Here is a 20226-nt window from a genome sequence, read left to right as displayed (position 1 = left end):
AAGGCGGTAACCTCCATCAGGGCGGTAACCTGCATCAGGCGGTAACCTGCATCAGGCGGTAACCTGCATCAGGCGGTAACCTCCATCAGGCGGTAACCTGCGGCAGGCGGTAACCTGCGGCAGGCGGTAACCTGCATCAGGCGGTAACCTGCGGCAGGCGGTAACCTGCTGCAGGCGGTAACCTGCGGCAGGCGGTAACCTGCATCAGGCGGTAACCTGCGGCAGGCGGTAACCTGCGGCAGGCGGTAACCTCCATCAGGCGGTAACCTGCATCAGGCGGTAACCTGCATCAGGCGGTAACCTCCATCAGGCGGTAACCTGCGGCAGGCGGTAACCTGCTGCAGGCGGTAACCTGCATCAGGCGGTAACCTGCGGCAGGCGGTAACCTGCGGCAGGCGGTAACCTGCATCAGGCGGTAACCTGCGGCAGGCGGTAACCTGCATCAGGCGGTAACCTGCGGCAGGCGGTAACCTGCGGCAGGCGGTAACCTGCATCAGGCGGTAACCTGCTGCAGGCGGTAACCTGCATCAGGCGGTAACCTGCATCAGGCGGTAACCTGCGGCAGGCGGTAACCTGCGGCAGGCGGTAACCTGCATCAGGCGGTAACCTGCTGCAGGCGGTAACCTGCTGCAGGCGGTAACCTGCATCAGGCGGTAACCTGCGGCAGGCGGTAACCTGCGGCAGGCGGTAACCTGCATCAGGCGGTAACCTGCATCAGGCGGTAACCTGCTGCAGGCGGTAACCTGCTGCAGGCGGTAACCTGCAGGCCGTCTGCAGATACTGCAGTAAAGCAATGGCTGAGCTGCTACCGAGCGGCTTCAGGTCTCCTCGGCTCTGTGGCTGCTGCTCAGCAGGAAGCAAACATCTGCAGCGTGTCAGCAGGATACTTACTTCTGTCGTTCCAACTCCTCCTTGATTTCATCTGTAACAGAGAGACAGACAGAGATAAACAAATGAGAAGAATCATCTGAGGGTCATTTCCAGCCTGACAGCACGCCACGGTAGGAGCCCAGGATACCCGGCTTTTCTCTCCTCCCATCATCTCAGCTCATCAGCTCCTCTTCATTAAGGATCCAGGGTTAGGGAATCTTGGGGGGGTGGGGTGGGGTCATGGCCCCTTTGTCTTATAATGATATTTTAACTAGGGGTGAGCATTGGCATGGGTTTTGGATTTGAAAAGTTTCACGATCAGAGCATGCAAACGGAGCCGCCGCTCAAAGTTGCTCCTGGACAAAATCCGCTCACCTTAATTTTACTGCTTGCTAAAATTTTCAGCAGAAGACATTTTCTGACTTTTCCTTCCTGTAATGATGGCAGGGCGCCGGGACACAGATTAAAAGTGGTACGAACCGCTGTGTTCAGACCTTAATGTGTAAAGATGTGCAAAGCTCTATTAGCTGCAAAGCTGCTCTCTGCTCAGTGATTTATTTGGACAATATGGATGCTGCGCGTTCATTTTCCTGTGGGTTTGTTTAGGATTGACCATAAGACGTTTTTGGGCCTGTCAGTTCTCAGCCAGCCCTCAGTGCAGATCGGACCCAGCCAGCCCCATGAACCCACCGCATCCCCAGTATCTAATAGGCCAAACTGATGAGGATTCAGAGCACACTTCCTTCTGATGTCCCCCCCCCCCCCCCAGCTGAGGAAATCATTTTGTGCAACACACACCAGAAATGTCCCAATCACAGTGGGACAGCGTTCAGCAGCAACCAGGAAAGTGTGAGTCATGGCGTTCTGCTCTCAGAGTCTCTGATCCCCGCATGAAGTGATGAATGTTTTACGGCGCTCAACCTGATGAGGGTGCAGAGCTCTAGGATGTCACTGAGAGAAATGAACCGCTAACCTGAGCGCGAGCAGAGAGACACGCTGGCAGCACAGCAGGGTTCAGGGGGGGGAGAATGTGATGCCATTAAAACCTGTTAGCGTCGCCCCCACCTTTAGATTTAAAACAGTCCAACTATGGGACTTAGTTTACTGGAGCGGTTGGTCTGAGACTGGAAGAAAACTTTGATATGATCTGTTCATGCAAACCCGTCTGATGCGAACCATGAAAGATGACGAGGACTTTAAAAACTGCAAAGTCATGGAGGAAATGAAAGATGCAGTAACTGCTCTGCAAATAAAGACTAAGCTTTGAAAAACCAGAGAGAAAGAAAAGCAACAGGAACACTGCAAGACATGGTTTATCTAAATAAGTTTTATCTTGAACTGAGGAGGAAAGTGAGACACTTTCTGTTTGAGGAAAACTGAGGAGAGTCACTCCAAGGACGGCCCCCACAAAATACCTGGGCAGGTGTATAAGGAGTGGTCAGATCAGCTGGCTGGTGTCCTCACAGACATCTTTAACACCTGGCTGGACCGATCCATAGTGCCAGCATGCTTCCAGTCTGCCTCCATTATTCCAGTCCCAAAGACGCCTCAGGTCGCCTCCCTCAATGATTAGCGGCCTGTCGCTCTGACTCCCTAGCCTGGTGAGACCATCCTGATCTCGCGAGCTTTCAAGGTTTCACTCGCTAATCAGTCTGGAGACTCTCCGTTGAAGAAAATTTGGAGCCGTTCACCAAACGAACGTCCAATCAGCGTTGGCTTTGAGGCGGGTTGAGGTGTGACGCAACGAGAAGCGCGACAGTTCAGTCTAAAGAACATGGCGGCTTCAGCCGATGAAACTATTGGCTGCTAGACTTCCTCACCAACAGACCTGTCAGTCCGGGTCGGACCTCTGATGTCATCGGTCTAAGCCCCTCCCCTCAGGGCTGCGTCCTGAGCCCCCTGCCGTTCACCCTGATGACACACGACTGCGTCCCCAGGTTCACCACCGATCACATGGTGAGGTTTGCAGACGACACCACGGCGGTGGGCCTCATCAGAGACGACAACGATCTGGACTACAGAGAGGAGGTGGAGCAGCTGGTGGAGCAGAGATAACAGCCTGATCCTGAAGGTGGAGAAGACCAAGGAGATCATGGTGGACTTCAGGAAGAAGCGTCCTAACCACGCTCCACTGCTCATCAACAGCTCAGCTGTAGAGGTGGTCATTCATCACAGACACCCTCACCTGGACTGGAAACACCACCTCACTGGTCCAAAGGGCCCAGAAGCGCTTGGACTTCCTGCCCCCCCATCCTCCCCCCCATAGAGAGCGTTCTGAGCAGCTGTCTCACTGTGTGGTGTGGAGGCTGCAGCGCCTCAGACTGGAAGAAGGTGAGAACAGCAGAGAGGATCATGGGGGCTCCTCTTCCCTCCATTAAAGACATTTCATCCCAGCGCTGCGTGTCCCGCACCCGTGACATCATCAATGACCCCTCACCCCCCCACCATGGACTGTTCTCCCTGCTGCCCTCTGGGAAGAGGCTTCACAGCATTCAATGCAGGACCAGCAGGTTCTGCAGCAGCTTCTTCCCCACCGCCATCACACTGATCAACTGATGGATAAAATGGATTATTGTATTTATAAAAGATTATATTTTAGAACTGTAAATAAACAGTCATACATTTATATTACTTTTTTATGTATTTATCACTGTTTTTCATGGCTGCACTTAAAAAAAATGAAATTATCTAGAGTTGTTTTAAAAAAATTATTTTTGTTTAAACTCATTTTTACAAAATGAGAAAATAAATCTGTCTAAGTATAACTTTACCAATGGAACAAGACATTTTTAAATAAGAAAGTTTTATTTCAAGTGCATATCATCTAATTATCTTATTCTAAGAATAAAAAAATCTCATTCCATTGGCAAATCATCTTATGCACATAATCAAATTAAGGGTAAAAAAAACTTTATTTCTAGATGGTTTCTGCAGTGAACTGGCTTCACTAAAGGCACCGAGGATGATGACCTCCATAGTTCCAGTCTGAGGAACAGTGGGAGTGTTATCATGGTCGCTATAGTAACGGAAAGCATCTGATTTAAAAACAGCATCTCTATGCAGACGGTTAGATGAAGCTCTTCATCTAATTCCTCCAGAATGACAGTGGAGGACCTGAGGACCTCACAGCTCTAGTCAGAGCTCCACATCCACCCGTCTGCTTCTTTCCTTCAATTCTATTTCATATATTATATATATTCTATTTCTATTTCTTTCATCCGCGGCTACCGTTCATCCATCCTGTAGCTGAACTGCTGCTAGTTTTCCTCACATGCCTGGAAGATGTCTAGTGCTGCTACCACAGATGATCTGGCTCAGATGAACCATTCAGATGAGCTAGAATGAATAGAAGGGGTAGAGCGTAGCCGCCTGTGGCCCGGGCTGCCTGTCACTACTACAGTCCGCCGCGCGGATGACGTCATACACGCACCGCTTCGTTTTTAAAAGATATAAATATAAAAATCTAATGGCGGATGTCTGGGGGCTAGTGATTGGCCTCCATGTTCTGAATGCTGGCGTACCATAAAGAATAAATGATGAACAGTTTAGTTTGTGCCTTCAAGTCGTTGCCCATAGGAAGACGTTACTGGATATAACCTAACGGAATATCTTCAGAACGGCTCCAAATGACACTAAACTCATATGGGTGAGTAGAACATGATGGAATAACGGAAAATCAAGGGACCAATCGAAAAAACGGCGTTCCCCTTTAAGTATCAAATGTGTGAAGTTTTGACACCGCTGTCAGAGGCTAGTCTAGTCTTTTAGAAGCTGAAGCATCGTGGGTTTGATTCCAGCTTCCTGGTTTCACATCAGGCAGCTCCTGATGTACGGATGGATCAATGCAGCGCCTGGCTGGATCTACAGAAGCTGCTTTAGATTTTCTATATAGAAATAATCCCACACAGAGCTAACATGCAGCCCTGTAGCAAGTTTCCCCTCCAACATGCTGAAGATGTTGGAGGGGAAACAGAGCTGATCTAACATGCAGCCATGGTTCCACCACAATCCTGATGGACAGAAACCAGCTCACCAACACATCCACAGTCTGTCCGCCCATAGTGGTAACAGTGACTGAATCTTAATCCATTCAAACCTTTCTTATTGCTGCAGTGAGAAATCAGACAGAGATTCTCACAGATCCAAACATAAATCAACCAGAAAATAACCTGATGGAACCACTGGGAGATTTCTGACATCCAGTCATCTGTTCACATGACATTCACACTCAGACAGGCCCTGTGAAGGATTGAAAACCTCCCCACACCGCCCAGCTGCTTCAATAAAGGGGGTTTGGGCTCAGGGGCGGATCTAGCAAATGTGGGGCCCTAGGCAACTGCCTAGTATTGCCTAATGCTAAATCCCTCCCTGTTTGGGCTGAAACTGGGCAGAGAGCAGAGCTGCAATAGGAGTCATGAGTCTTTCTACTTTCATGATTATTTCAGTTTGTCAGGCGACTGAAAAGGATCTGATCCTGGGATGAACTCTGACAGGAAACAAACGGCAGGATGAGGCATAAGCATCAGAAATACTTTAATGATCCCAGGGGGGAAATATCTTTGTTACACACTCCAGGTATACAAACATTCATCATCTAATTCATTTCTATTCAGTTTATTTCTATAGCTCCAATTCACATCATGTCATCTCAGGTCACTTTCCAGTTCACCAGATCATCCAGTCAGATTGATTCAAAGTTTTCTATCTAAGGAAAACCAGCTGATTGCATCGACTCATTGACTCTTCAGCAATCCCTCACAGTAAAGGCTACAGCAGTTTGTCGCAGATATTTTTAATTTCTGCTCAATATTGAAGCATGGTCTGCGCTGTGTTATTCCACGCCACAGCGCCAGAGGGCCAATCAGGAACCAGCTGTGGGTCTAGATACGGCCAAGGAAAAACAACGGAGGGACATAAGGGCCAAACAGAGCGGAGATCCAGGTGGAAAAAGGCTCCTAGCGTTCTCACCTCGCTCTGCTAGCTGCTCCATCTTCACCAGTCGTTTTCCACAATGGCGGTCAGACAAACAAAACAAGCCGGTAAGGAACCAAACAGGAAATACGGATAGAGAACAGAGGATGTAGATCTGACCAATCAGAGGCCTCCTGTCTGTGGAGGGGGCGGGGCATATCTGCGTTAACTGCGACACATGCAGACCACCTGGTTTCTGAGTATAAATCAGCCTTAAGCATGCTTGTAGCGACAGTGGAGAGGAAAAACTCCCTTTGAACAGGAAGAAACCTCCAGCAGAACCAGGCTCAGTTTGAGCGGCCATCTGCTGAGGCCCACTGGGGTTCAAGGAGACAGAAGCAGACATAGAAAAAGAAGCATAGATACAAAAGGCAACTGTCAACCAGCTCCACAGGCGGCCCCGTCCAGGAAACACACAGCCAGGCAGACGAGCTCCGAGCCAGCTCCCATGCCAGAGGATGAAGAGAGCACATCCAGTTAGTCACAGTCAGAGAAACAGGACTACACTGGAAAACAGGCCAAGCTCCAACATCTAGAAACAAAGGTGTTGATGGCAGCAGCACAGCTGATATTTCTCTCCAGGATTTGAGAAATACAATACAGCTTTCCACAATAAATATTTATATATATATTATTTTTTTACAGATCTAAAATAATGTAATCATATCGATATGCAAAGGACAGAAACATAGTTAATAAATGTCAATAATTGTCAATCATTCTATTATAATCGAATCAATTATTGATATCTATTTATTCTTTTTTCTCTTTTGCACATTATTATTATTACTTTAGCTCTGTAATGAAGGAGGAGCTAATGAATGAGCAGCAGACACCGTGGGCTCAGCAGCCTGTCTGGCGTGGCGTGGGGAACATTATCCGCTCAGGTGGAAACAGGTTCCAACATCCGGGAGAGAGATCAGGACCAGGCTGGGTGACAGAGCTACGTTCAACGCTCTGATTGGTCCGTTGGGCTAAATTAGCCCCAACAGGCTAACAGGGGGATCATTAGATAGAAACAATGACGGCAGCTGGCAGTGATGACAGGGAGCAGAAACACCCACAGCTCGCGCGCCTCTTCCCCCCCAGTTCCCCCCCAGCAGCTCGCGGCTCTTCAGGCCGTTCAAACCGGACGGAGCTGAAGTTAGCTTCCGACCTGCCCTGGGATAAAGGAGCATTCCGCTGTTTTTATGCTCCTTAAACCATTTAATTAAAATTCACCCTTTATATAAAGTTTGCTTTAAATGACACGTTGATCCCAGAGTCTCCATCTTGATCAGCTCTATTTTCTATCATTTCTGGGCTGAACTGGATCGGAGGAGGAACCGATCAGGGAGCGGAGCCTGGATTCCCCAACAGCCACAACCCGGACCAGGCTGAGCCAGAACCGGGACCAAACTAAACCAGAACCGGGACCAAACTAAACCAGAACCGGACCTACCCAGCGCCACCTGGCAGGCTGTCCGCAGCTGGCTGTGCTGGCTCCTCTTCACCTCCTTGTCGGACAGGATTTTCTCCAGCGCCCTGGACAGAAACATGCTCTTGGTTCTGCTGTTCTCTGACCGCCGCTGCTCCTGCATCTCTCGCTCGGTAACCTCCGCTCTCCTCAGGCCGCCATGCTCCGCCTGGCGCCGGGGAAGCGAGCAGGAGCCGGGTTGTGGTTGTCCGTCCAGCAGGGCTGCTAGCTCAGCTGTAGCGCCGCCATGCTAGCTACACGTCACGTCACGTGACGAGGATGGTCAGCTAGGTGTGCCGCCCGAACCGATCCGGTACTTTAGCTTCATGTTTTCCCTGGAAAATAAAAACTCCTCCTTATTTGACTTCTTTCCTCTGTTTCTGTCACAATTTTATAACTTTTTAACATTGGGAAGGAAAATACATTAAAAGTCACATTTATAACTATCTTCATCATCATCATCATCATATGCTAAATTCAATAAACATAAGAAATGGGATTAGATTAAAGTAGCGCTGATGGGGGGGGGGGTTAACATTAGGCAATACTCCTGGTTCCTGGGGGCCCCATAAAACTCTGTTTCCATGTAATGTTAATACAGTTATTCCTTATTTGTGCACATTAATTATGTTTTTGATCAAAATCCTTTGGCTAAAATGCCATCAGAACGCTGATAATATTAAGTGTGTCTCAGCCCCCCCCTTCAGTGTCCACCATATTGGATCAGTCCATTTGCTGCACATGTTCAGAAAGGTCCAAACAGACAGCAGCAAACCATTTGAAAACAAACCATGCAAAGAGCAGTGTTGCCAACTTAGCGCTTTAGTCGCTATATTTAGCCACTTTTCAGACCCCTCTAGCACTTTGATTTCTAAAAAGCTCCTAGCGCCAAATCTAGAGACTTTTTTCTGCTACTGGAGACTTTGGAGACAACATCTAAAAGCAGCGAACTCTGCTCTCCAGAGCGAGTAGATTGGTAACCCCGCCTCCTGCTCTCCTCTATCTTGTCTGCTGTCATGATTCATGCAGCTATTATTTCATCCAAATGAAAAATGGAGAACAGATAAGCAGATCATGGCTTGTCTACAGTGAAAAGAAGGACTGGGTTATTTACTTTGGCCTTTTTGGAAACACAGGAAGGAGCAATCAGCTAAGTGAGCTTAGTGCTTGGAAAAAATCTTTCATTCCTTTAGAGACAGCATGAAAAGTCAGCTGAGTACAAAACATAGAGAGGAAAACAAGAAGAAAAGGGACAAGAAGAGAGGGACACAACCTAGAACAGAGAATGGATGTCTATTCTATTAACATTTCTACATCTGGAGAATGGGGCTGTTTGATGTGTTGTCTTCTCAGTTCAGAGGCCCCCTGCCTGTCTTTGCCCAGGGCCCCACATTTTGTAAATCTGCCCCTGATACTATGGAGGACCAACTCTGCCATATTTAAAAATAAATACAGAAATAAATAAATGCTCAACAAATAAATAAGCATACAATTAATTGCCACAGAAATACAGAAATGTAAAAAGGGAAGACAAAAATGAATAGCGGCGGAAAAATACAAAGGAAGAATAAAACAGACAAAAATATTTTAACATGCACATAAATAAATACTTAAAAATATAAGTAATTAAAAAATAAAATTGAAGATTATAAAGGACAAAAAAAGAAATAAGGTAAATATTACAAAGGAAAATAAATAAAGAAGCTAATTAAAGAGTTATATACATTCATGTCTCACTGTATAATTAAATTTATACTTAAATTTATTTGTTTATTGTATTTTGGTGGCAATTAATTGTATGCCTATTTATTTATTTAGCATTTATTTATTTCTGTATTTATTTTTAAATATGGCAGAGTTGGTCCTCCATAGAATTTGTTCCTTTAATAGGTTAGAGCAGTAAAACGTCCGGCCATAACATTTTTTCCTGCATTACTTTTACATTTGAAGTAGTTTTAAAAATGGTACTTTTACACTTTTAGTGGAGTAAAAAGCTGAAGTTGATCCTCTAACTTCTACAGAGGTGTTTATAAACAGCAGGATTTATACTTCTGCATGAGTAATAAACATGAATACTTCTACACCTCTGATTCCATCCCTCCCAGTATCTTCCACCCTGCTGTGAGAAGCTGGATTGTTTCTCTTTGCATCGTCTGCACCTCAGATCCTGCCTGCTGGTAGATCTGGGTCTATACTGGTCTGGTGCTCCAGGCCTGCTCCAGTGCTGCCGGGTATCAACTGCTTCAGCTATCTGTCGGTGATATATCCCATACAAGGATGTTCCTGTTCCTTCACTCACAGTGCAGTCTGTGGATCCTGGATGTGGGATGTCCAGCATGTATGGAGAGTAGGGTCCGTGTTTCTAACATCAGTGGCCTGAATCTCCTCCTTGGTCCAACGTGCTATCCCAGCAGGTCAGACAGAGACATAGAGAGCAGATGCAGGCCAGCTTCCTGCGTCCATCTTGTTGAAGTGATCAGTGACCCAGAGCTCCAGGAGAGCTCGGTCCAACCACTCATCATTCATTGGGTTAACCATAGACTTAGACAGAGTTTAACCTCATTTTATACACAGAGTGTAAATAAAAAGAAATTCTGTTCAGTACAGCCCTCAAGACATTTTCATTTTTAAAGAGCAGCAGTGATAAAAAGTAAACATAGGACTGGTATATGATTTATTTAGAGTTGTTGGGGGGGGGCAGGTGGGCTCTCCAGGGAGGATGTGGACAACAGAAGCTAAGAAGGAAGGGAACTCTGGGTAATGAAGGTGAAGAACAGCTGATGATGAACGGATCTCCAGAAACTGTTAGAACCAAGATCCAGTTCTTCTGCTCTGGTTGTCATTATGTTCGGTGAACCAGGGTTGGGTGGATTATTATTTAACTCCTTACTGACTGAAGACAATTTTCAGTCTTTTTGGGATGTTTTTTACAAACGCTCTTTTTATAGGAGCTGTGATATAAGAATCAAGCCAAAGACTTTTAAGTGTTTTAATCAGCGAAGCAAAGATGGCCGTTTATTGTCCCTCAGAGTCAGACTGCAGGAGGGAGAGATCACCTTGATGCTGTGGCTCAGTGGAAGATTAAAGCCTGAATAAGGCTGGAGTTTAACTTCCACTGAGACACAGAACATGGAGGATTTATTCATCTGATGAAGGAGAACTACAATTTAAAGCTCCTCATTTAATGATTTTCAGCTGACACTTGTTTTTACATAAATAGGGATTTTTAACTGACTTGTTAAAAGTCAAAAGTATTTAAATCCCTTCAGAAAGCTTCATGTTTGTGAGCGCCCCCTGGAGGTCAAAATGTGACAAAACACCCGCAGAGCTTCAGCCTCAAAACAACTAAAAGAAGAGAAATGGCTTCTGTTCAGGATTTTAATTCAAAAAGTTGCTGAGTGACCTCACTGCTCTGAAGCGTTTATCAGCAGATGAATGGATCAGAGCCGTTCTATAGGTTGACCACCAGATGGCGACAAACGCAGAACAGATTCCTCATTGTGAGAAAAGTTTGAGGTTCTCCTCTGTGTTGAAGTAGAGTTCTAGTTCTTAGAGCAGAAACTTCATGAGGGTACCCTCCTCTTCCTAATCAGGAGTTTTACAGCTTTTCATGGAAAATAAATGCTGGAGCTGAGGCAGCAGCAGGGGCGGATTTAAGAAATGTGGGGCCCTAGGCAAAGACAGGCAGGGGCCCCTCTGAACTGAGAACAAATAAAGCAGCCCCATTCTCCAGCTAGAGAAATGTTAATAGAATAGACATCCATTATCTGTTCTAGGTTGTGTCCCTCTCTTCTTGTCCCTTTTCTTCTTGTTTTCCTCTCTATGTTTTGTACTCAGCTGACTTTTCATGCTGTCTCTAAAGGAATAAACGATGAAAAAGATCAGGTCTTCTGTGTGATTTTTTGTAGTCTTTTTGAACCCAGTCGGCCTCAGCAGAAGGCTGCTGGACACAGCCTGGTTCTGCTGGAGGTGTGTTGGTTTGCTTTAGATTTAACAGCAGCTGGTTTTTCTTAGAAACTTTTAACCTTTAATCTGACGGGATGATCTGATTAAACTGGATCTATAATGTGACCTGAGATGATGTGTTGTTATAGAAACACTCAAACAGATTCATTCAACTTCTTGAAAGTTGACAGATGCTCTCCATCCAGTCTGAGCTTCATTGGTTTGGCAGAAATATCAGAGGCCCAAAAAAACTTTAGTTATTTTAGTTATTAGAAATGTTTTTTTCCTCCTGATGTTCGTCCGTCACAAACAATCCTACTAAAACAGAACAGATGCTGTAGATTGGAAGTATGAAGATGTATGCTTGACCCCGCCCCCATCCTAGGGGTGGGGTCAGAGGTCACAGCGCTAAAACCATGATCCCTATTTATTCCCCGGATTGCTGATTGCTCTTTGGCAGTACAGGGTTGAAGTGAAGCCACCGGCCGCCATATTGGTACTCCCTAGTTAGACCGGTCTCAATGTAAACAATCCGTATGCTACAGCATCGGACAACGATGATGTTCTCATTTTCAGCTAAAGACTTTTAAAATAAAGATAAATTAAACTCTGACACAGACTGGCTGTTTCACAGCATCATTAGATTAACTTTAACTTAGAATAAAATAAATCGGCCAATCACATTGCAGAGTCATTATGACGTCTATGAAGCCTAGAAAGCAGGTAATATAACATATTATACAATCCATCACAATAACATTAACGTGTTAATGGAGCAGAATAATACAGATGAGCCAAAAGTTGTTAAGGTAACTATATCTTACATGTCTGGTAATGCATGCAATATATATATATATATATTGTATTTTATATATATATATATATATATATATATATATATATATATATATATATATATATATATATATATATATATATATACACAGTGGTCTGCAAAAGTTTGGGCAACCTTGTTAATTTCCATGATTTTCCTTCATAAATCGTTGGTTCTTAGGATAAAAAATATATATATATATATCTTATATCAGACAAACACAGTGATATTTGAGAAGTGAAACGAAGTTTATACCATTTACAGGAAGTGTGCAATAATTGTTTAAACAAAATTAGGCATGTGCATAAATTTGGGCACCACAATAAAAAAAAATAACTCAATATTTAGTAGATCCCCATTTTGCAGAAATAACAGCTTCTAAACGCTTCCTATGAGAGTCTGGATTCTGGTTTCTGGTTGGAGGTATTTTGGACCATTCCTCTTTACAAAACACCTCTAATTCATTCAGGTTTGATGGTTTCCGAGCATGGACAGCTCTCTTTAAGTCCCACCACAGATTTTCAATAATATTCTGGTCTGGGGACTGAGATGGCCATTCCAGAACGTCATACTTGTTCCTCTGCATGAATGCCTTAGTAGATTTTGAGCAGTGTTTAGGGTCATTGTCCTGTTGAAAGATCCAGCCCCGGCGCAGCTTCAGCCTTGGCACTGATTCCTGGACATTCGTCTCCAGAATCTGTTGACATTTGGTGGAATCCATGCGTCCCTCAACTTTAACAAGATTCCCAGTCCCTGCACTGGCCACAGGCCCACAGCAGGATGGAACCACCACCAAATGTTACTGTAGGCAGCAGGTGTTTTTCTAGGAATGCTGTGTTGTTTTTCCTCCATGCATGACGCCCCTTGTTATGTCCGAATAACTCAATTTTAGTTTCATCAGTCCACAGCACCTTATTCCAAAAGGAAGCCGGCTTGTCCAAATGTGCTTTAGCATACCTCAAGCGGCTTTGTTTGTGATGTGGGCGGAGAAAAGGCTTCCTCCGCATCACTCTTGCGTGCAGCATCTCCTTGTGGAAAGTGCGCGCAATAGTTGTACGATTCACAATGACTCCATCTGCAGCAAGATCATGTTGTATGTCTTTGGTGCTGGCCTTTGGGTTGACTTTGACTGTTCTAACCATTCTTCGCTTCTGTTTATCCGTGATTTTCCTTGGTCTGCCACTTCGAGCCTTAACTTGAACTGCGCCCGTGGTCTTCCATTTCCTGACTATGTTCCTAACTGTCGAAACAGACAACTGATTTCTCTTAGACAGCTTTCGGTATCCTTCCCCTAATTCATGATGATGAACAATCATGTGACAGTTGTTTTGAGACTCCCATGTCGCTACTCTTCAGAGAAGATTCACAGAGGAGGGAAACTTACAATTGCCCCCCCTTAAATACTCTCTCATAATTGGGTTCACCTGTGTATGTAGGTCAAGGGTCACCGAGCTTCCCAAACTAATTTTGATTTCCAGAAATTGGTTCTAGAGATTTTTAAATCAGTGAAATGACAACAGTGCCCAAATTTATGCACATGCCTAATTTTGTTTAAACAGTTATTGCACCCTTCCTGTAAATGGTATAAACTTCGTTTCACCTCTCAAATATCACTGTGTTTGTCTCCTATAAGATATATTTAACTGATTGTTTTTATCCTAAGAACCAACAATTTATGAAGGAAAATCATGGAAATTAACAAGGTTTCCCAAATTTTGCAAACCACTGTATATATATATATATTTTTTTTTTTCAATGAGAAATACAACAAACTCTACAAAAAATGAAAGAATCATCCTCTTAAAGAATTCCTACATTGACATTTCACACTGATTCACTTTCTATTTTCTTCCTTAGACACAATGTCGATGGCTAACCCAGTCGATGTCTTGGAGTCGGTCAGAGAGAGTCAGACTGATGTTACGCTACATACAGGTCCTTCTCAAAATATTAGCATATTGTGATGAAGTTCATTATTTTCCATAATGTGATGATAAAACTTGAACATTCATAGATTTTAGATTCATTGCACACTAACTGAAATATTTCAGGTCAGGACAGTTAAGCACTCAATACTTGGTGGGGAATCGTACTCGTACTCGTCGTCTCCTGATTTATCCGGAACTGGGTCACGGGGGCAGCAGACTAAGCAGAGACTCCCAGACTTCCCTCTCCACTGACACCTCCTCCAGCTCCGTTGGGGGAAGCCCTAGGTGCTCCCAGGCCAGCCGAGAGACATAGTCTCTCCAGCGTGTCCTGGGTCGTCCCCTGGGCCTCGTCCCGGTGGGACGTGCCTGGAACACCTCCCGAGGGAGGCGTCCAGGGGGCATCCGAAGAAGATGTCCGAGCCACTTCAACTGACTCCTCTCGATGTGGAGGAGAACCGGCTCTACACTGAGCCTCTCCCGAATGACCGAGCTCCTCACCCTATCTCTAAGGGGGAGCCCAGCCACCCTGTGGAGGAAGCTCATTTCAGCAGCTTGTATGCGGGATCTCGTTCTTTCTGTCATGATCCAGATTTCATGACCATAGGTGAGGGTAGGAACTAGGGCCGGGGGATCTAGAAAAAAAAGCTTATCAATAAAAAAAAATGCTTATTGATCGATATCGATAATTATTGAAAAGATTTGAAACCATATTTTATGTGCAGCTCTGCCTGGACTTTTTATGATATTGCTAAATTATTTATTTTTAATAAAAAAACACAAACACAGACTTCGAATTAAATCTTTATTTAACCAACTTTTTAACCATAACAGAATTGTTTTAAAGAAAAATAACTTAAGAGACCTGAGTTATGTTATTAAATACTGACAAAGAATAAACTAAAGTGACCAAAAAGGGACCAAAATAAATATAACAAATAAATAAATTATATATTTTCCCGTAGATTCCTCGGAGGAGAGCCGCGCCGGGGCCTCCACAGCTCGTACTCCTGCGGCTGTGAGCGGCGGAGATGATAAAAAAAAGTTGGTTGTGTTATCAGACTGGTTTTCACTGGTTCCCGACACATTTTCCAGATGACTGTGGTTTGTTTTTTGTCCGACTTGCCATGACCGAAATACTGCCAGACTGCCAAACTACAAAACCCTTCTTTGAAACAATTTCCTCCGCCTCTCCTTGCTGCGACATCTTCATGCGCTCTGTGTTGTGGTTTGAGAGGGCGGCGCTTGGTGACGGCGTGCCTGGGTCCGCGATTGTGATTGGTTGGGAGGAAGCAGTGACTAGCATAAACCTACATGCTAGGCTACAATGAGAAGGAAGGAAAACTGCGTTTCTTTTTTATCGAACTTTTATCGACCCTCTTTTTTTCTATTGCGCCACACGTCTATCGATCGATATATATCGTTATTGAATTATCGCCCAGCCCTAGTAGGAACGTAGACCGACCGGTAAATTGAGAACTTTGCATTTTCGCTCAGCTCTCTCTTCACCACGACAGACCGGTGCAGCGTCCGCATTATTGCAGCAGCCGCACCGATCCGTCTATCGATCTCCCGCTCCATTCTTCCTTCACTCGTGAACAGGACCCCAAGATACTTGAACTCCTCCACTTGAGGCAGGGACTCTCCTCCAACCTGAAGGGGACAAGCCACCTTTTTCCGGCCGAGAACCATGGCCTCGGACTTAGAGGAGCTGATTCTCATCTCGGCCGCTTCACACTCAGCTGCAAACCGCCCCAGCGCACGCTGCAGGAGGGAGCCAGCAGAACTACGTCATCCACATAAAGCAGGGACGAGATCCGCTGGTCCCCGAACCAGACCCCCTCTGGTCCTTGGCTGCACCTAGAAATCCTGTCCATAAAAGTTATGAACAGGACCAGTGACAGAGGGCAGCCCTGTCAGAGTCCAACATGCACTGGGAACAGGTCCGACTTAATGCCGGCAATGCCAACCAGACTCCTGCTCCGCTTGTACAGAGAACTGATGGCCCCTAATAAAGGGCCCCCGACTCCATACTCCTGGAGCACCCCCCACAGGGCGGCACAAGGGACACGGTCGAATGCCTTCTCCAAGTCCACAAAACACATGTGGACTGGTTGGGTAAACTCCCATGAACCCTCAAGCACCCTGCAGAGGGTGTAGAGCTGGTCCATTGGTCCAACCCCGAAGCCTTGCCACCATGGAGTTTTTTGACCACCTCGGTGTCTTCAGCCTAGGTGATGAACGAATCCAGCCCCAAGCACCCCGTCTCTTCTTCCCCCGTGGAAGGCGTGTCTGTGGGGTTGAGAAGATCCTCAAAGTATTCCTTCCACCGCCCGACAATAGCCTGCTTCAAGGTCAGCAGCTCCCCACTCCCACTGAAAACAGTGTTAGCGAAGTTTCCCCTCCGGAGGCGCCGGACGGTTTGCCAGAATCGCTTTGAGGCTGACTGATAGTCTTTTTCCATGGCCTCTCCGAACTCCTCCCAGGCCCGAGATTTTGCCTCTGCAACCGCCCGGGCCGCGACACGCTTGGCCTCACGGTACCTGCTTGCTGCTTCAGGAGTCCCACAAGCCAGCCAAGCTCGATAGGACTCCTTCTTCAACTTGACAGCATCCTTTACTATCGGTGTCCACCACCGGGTTCGGGGATTGCCATCACGACAGGCACCGCAAACCTTACGGCCACAGCTACGGGCAGCCGCATCGACAATAGAGGCAGAGAACACAGCCCATTCGGACTCCATGTCTCCAACCTCCCTCGGGACCTGAGAGAAGCTCTCCCGGAGGTGGGAGTTGAACACGTCCCTGATCGAGGGTTCCACCAGACGTTCCCAGCAGACCCTCACTACTCGTTTGGGCCTCACCACCAGGTGGTGGTCGGTGGACAGCTGCGCCCCTCTCTTCACCCGAGTGTCCAAGACATGCGGCCGAAGATCAGAAGATACGACTACAAAGTCGATCATCGACCTTCGGCCTAGGGTGTCCTGGTGCCAAGTGCACTGATGGACATCCTTATGCCCAGAATATTGCACAGAAGTCCAATAATGAGACACCACTCCCGATCACGCCCCTCCAGGTGTCACTGTCGTTTCCTACGTGGGTGTTGACCATGTTTCCCACGTGGTCAACACCCACGTGGTGGGGAATCCTTTAGCAGAAATGACTGCTTCAATGTGGCGTGGCATGGAGGCCATCAGCCTGTGGCTCTGCTGAGGTGTTATGGAGGCCCAGGATGCTTCCATAGCGGCATTTAGCTCATCCAAAGTGTTGGGTCCTCCAGACTCTGGCACCTTGATTTCCAAATGACGTGCAAAACTGAGCAACAGTCCAGTGCTGCTTCTCTGTAGCCCGGGTCAGGCGTCTCTGCCGCTGTTTCTGGTTCAAAGGTGGCTTGACCTGGGGAATGCGGCACCTGTAGCCCATTTCAGTCCATTTTAGTTATTTTATCTTTTTGTGCAGCACTTTGGAAACCTTGTGTTTATTTAAACTGTGCTATATAAATAAAGTGGATTGGATTGGATTTCCTGCACACGCCTGTGCAAAGTGGCTCTGGATGTTTCTACTCCAGACTCCACTGCTTCCACAGGTCCCCCAAGGTCTGGAATCGGCCCTTCTCCACAATCTTCCTCAGGGTCCGGTCACCTCTTCTGGTTGTGCAGCGTTTTCTGCCACTTTTTCCTTCCCACTGAGGCGCCTTGATGCAGCAGCACTCTGGGAACAGCCTATTGGTTCAGAAATGTCTTTCTGTGTCTGAGCCTCTGGCTGAGGGTGTCAATGATGGCGTTCTGGACAGCAGGCAGGTCGGCAGTCTGACCCATGATTGGGGTCTGAGTGATGAACCAGGCTGGGAGTTTTAAAGGCCTCAGGAATCTTTTTCAGATGTTTAGACTTAATTTGTTGATTCAGATGATTAGGTGCATAGCAGCTCGTTTAGAGACCTTTATCATTATATGTTAATTTGGTAAGATAGGAATGTTGGGTTTTCATGAGCTGTCTGCTAAAATCATCCCTATGAAGACAATAAAAGACCTGAAATATTTCAGTTAGTGTGCAATGAATCTAAAATATATGAATGTTCAAGTTTTATCATTACATTATGGAAAATAATCAACTTTCTCACAATATGCTAATACTTTGAGAAGGACCTGTAGATGGATTTATTGCTTAGTTCATCCACTGACTGGGAAATGACCTGTGGAACGTCTCCCTGCAGACAGAAAACTGCTGGTTTCTGCAGCCAAATGCTGATCAGGGAGGCATTTTCACTGCGCGTCTCTGTGGGAGAGGGGAGTACCAATATGGCTTCACTTTTTCAGCCAATCAGCAATCCAGTGAATAAATAGAGATCAGTGGGTAGAACAATCCAGAACAACCTTCACATGATTAAAAAAAAGACCAAACCAGTGAATATTGCTACATATTAGTTTATGGTGTCCAGTCCAGCTTCGGCCGGTCAGCAGTTACAGGTCAACATCTACCTTTTCTTAAATCTCCAGTTTAAACATTTTCCTTCAGATGATAAAAATGTACATCATTAAGCATCGATATGAAAATACTGACATTCTTCATTATAAATCTATATCTGGCTAAAAAAAAAGAAAATCATTTAAAAACAGACTGAAAGCGAAACATCTGCCTTTGATGTGGCTGCTAATACAACCGTCACCCAAAAATAATAATTCACAGTATGAGAAATCAGAAGTAGTGTTAATTCGATGCAGATTTCCACCCATTCTTCAACCAGAGAAGCGAAATCCACTGAAATTTGCTGTAGAGAAAACTCTAACGTACCTTGAGATTTACGACCAAATATATATATATATATATATATATATATATATTTTAAAATGGGTACAAAGAAAAAAAAAAAACAAAGTTGAAAGATTACAGAATAAATAAAACAGTTGGTGTGGTTACAATCCCAGTGTCCTGTGCTGAAGTTCAGATATAAGGCTACAAAATTAGCAATAATTACTAAAGATTTCCATGAAAACCAAAACCAGCCTCACCTGGACCCTCAGGGTCCAAACCTCCAGAGTACCCTGTGAACATCTGCTTTCGTCCCTGTGCTGCAGGAACATCGGCTTTAATCAGTCATAGGTCGGGTTTTTTACAATGCAGAGAAATATTGCAGTCATCAATGGATTTGCTGTAAGGGGCCGTTTGGCTCCTCCTCTAACAACCTTAGAGTCAGTCTGGAGATCAGATTAATGCACTAATCCCATAATCTGGAGGTTCCCTTCACATGATTTGTTCCCTAAAAGATGATTCTGATTGATTCCACCGGAATTAAAATGATTTTATTCTAAATACAGTGACGTTTAAAATAATCAAACCGCCTGGATCCAGCAGAGGGCGCCATTTCTTCTCAAAGAGAAGGAGGGAAACCAAACAGGTGACCTTGGCCAAACACTAACAGAACCGAACAGAAACCAGGAGTTTCTTCTGAAACGTCAGGTTAGGATTCTCAGGAACGCCGTTGGAGGCGGATCCTCGCCACGCAGATGCTGACCATGACGCTCTACACACATCATGGCGGCTGCTCTTCATCTTTAGCAGTGCTCAGCCACAGATCCTCTCCATGCAGACGGTTCTGGAGAAGCTTCCAGTTACAATGACAACATGTGACGATGAGCTCCATGGAGCCCCAGCAGACGTCCAGATGTTCCAGCAGGTTCCTTAAGGCCTCTTCAGTGGATTTAACTGATCCACATCTTTAGCTCTCTGAAGCTAAACTGTCTCACTTTCATTCTTTGGCTTGAAAACATTTTTATTTTTACAGTCTGAGGCTCATCAGCCACATGAATCTGTTTAGTTTTGCAACAGGAAAAGATTAAATCTGCTGCTCCTTCACTGATGGACTGCATAATCAGTCTAAACCGGTTTGGATCTCATTTCTTTTAGCTCTAAGCTAACGTTCCAGCTGATCACAGACGCTTCAGCCTAAAAGAGAATTCACGTCCAGATTACTGACTTTTAAAAGTCGCAAGCGATAAAAAGCTGGAAGTTTATGAGATAAAGCGTAAAAACACAGGCGGGGTCTAAAAGGCGCCCCCTGGTGGTTGGACCCAATTCTTGGGTTATTTCCTTCCAGCTTTAAAGGAAAAGTCGCTCATATTCAGAATCCAAACTTCTGAAAGTTCTTTAAATCTGAAATGATTCCATCCTGTTCAATAAATGTTTTTAATTCAGAGTAATTTTCATGTGAATGTGCTTTACTGGAGG

General features: G+C 45.4%; 1 protein-coding gene across 1 annotated transcript in view; it reads right to left on the bottom strand.

The window, feature by feature from the left end:
• arfgef2 (ADP-ribosylation factor guanine nucleotide-exchange factor 2 (brefeldin A-inhibited)) overlaps window positions 1–7572 on the bottom strand; it is a 56363-nt gene extending 48791 nt beyond the window's left edge. Inside the window, exons 1-2 of the mRNA XM_038275328.1 lie at window positions 7283–7572; window positions 892–922 (exon numbers count right to left, since the gene is read on the bottom strand). Of these exons, the coding sequence (XP_038131256.1) occupies window positions 892–922; window positions 7283–7421 (170 nt within the window). The 5' untranslated portion in view covers window positions 7422–7572. The remainder of the gene's footprint in view (window positions 1–891; window positions 923–7282) is intronic.
• Window positions 7573–20226: the final 12654 nt, after the last annotated feature.

Source organism: Cyprinodon tularosa, unplaced genomic scaffold (genome assembly GCF_016077235.1).
Source record: "Cyprinodon tularosa strain WSP-4 unplaced genomic scaffold, ASM1607723v1 ctg953, whole genome shotgun sequence".
Classification (NCBI taxonomy): domain Eukaryota; kingdom Metazoa; phylum Chordata; class Actinopteri; order Cyprinodontiformes; family Cyprinodontidae; genus Cyprinodon; species Cyprinodon tularosa.
Note: the sequence above shows the minus strand (reverse complement) of the source record. Positions and strands in the feature narration are given on the sequence as shown.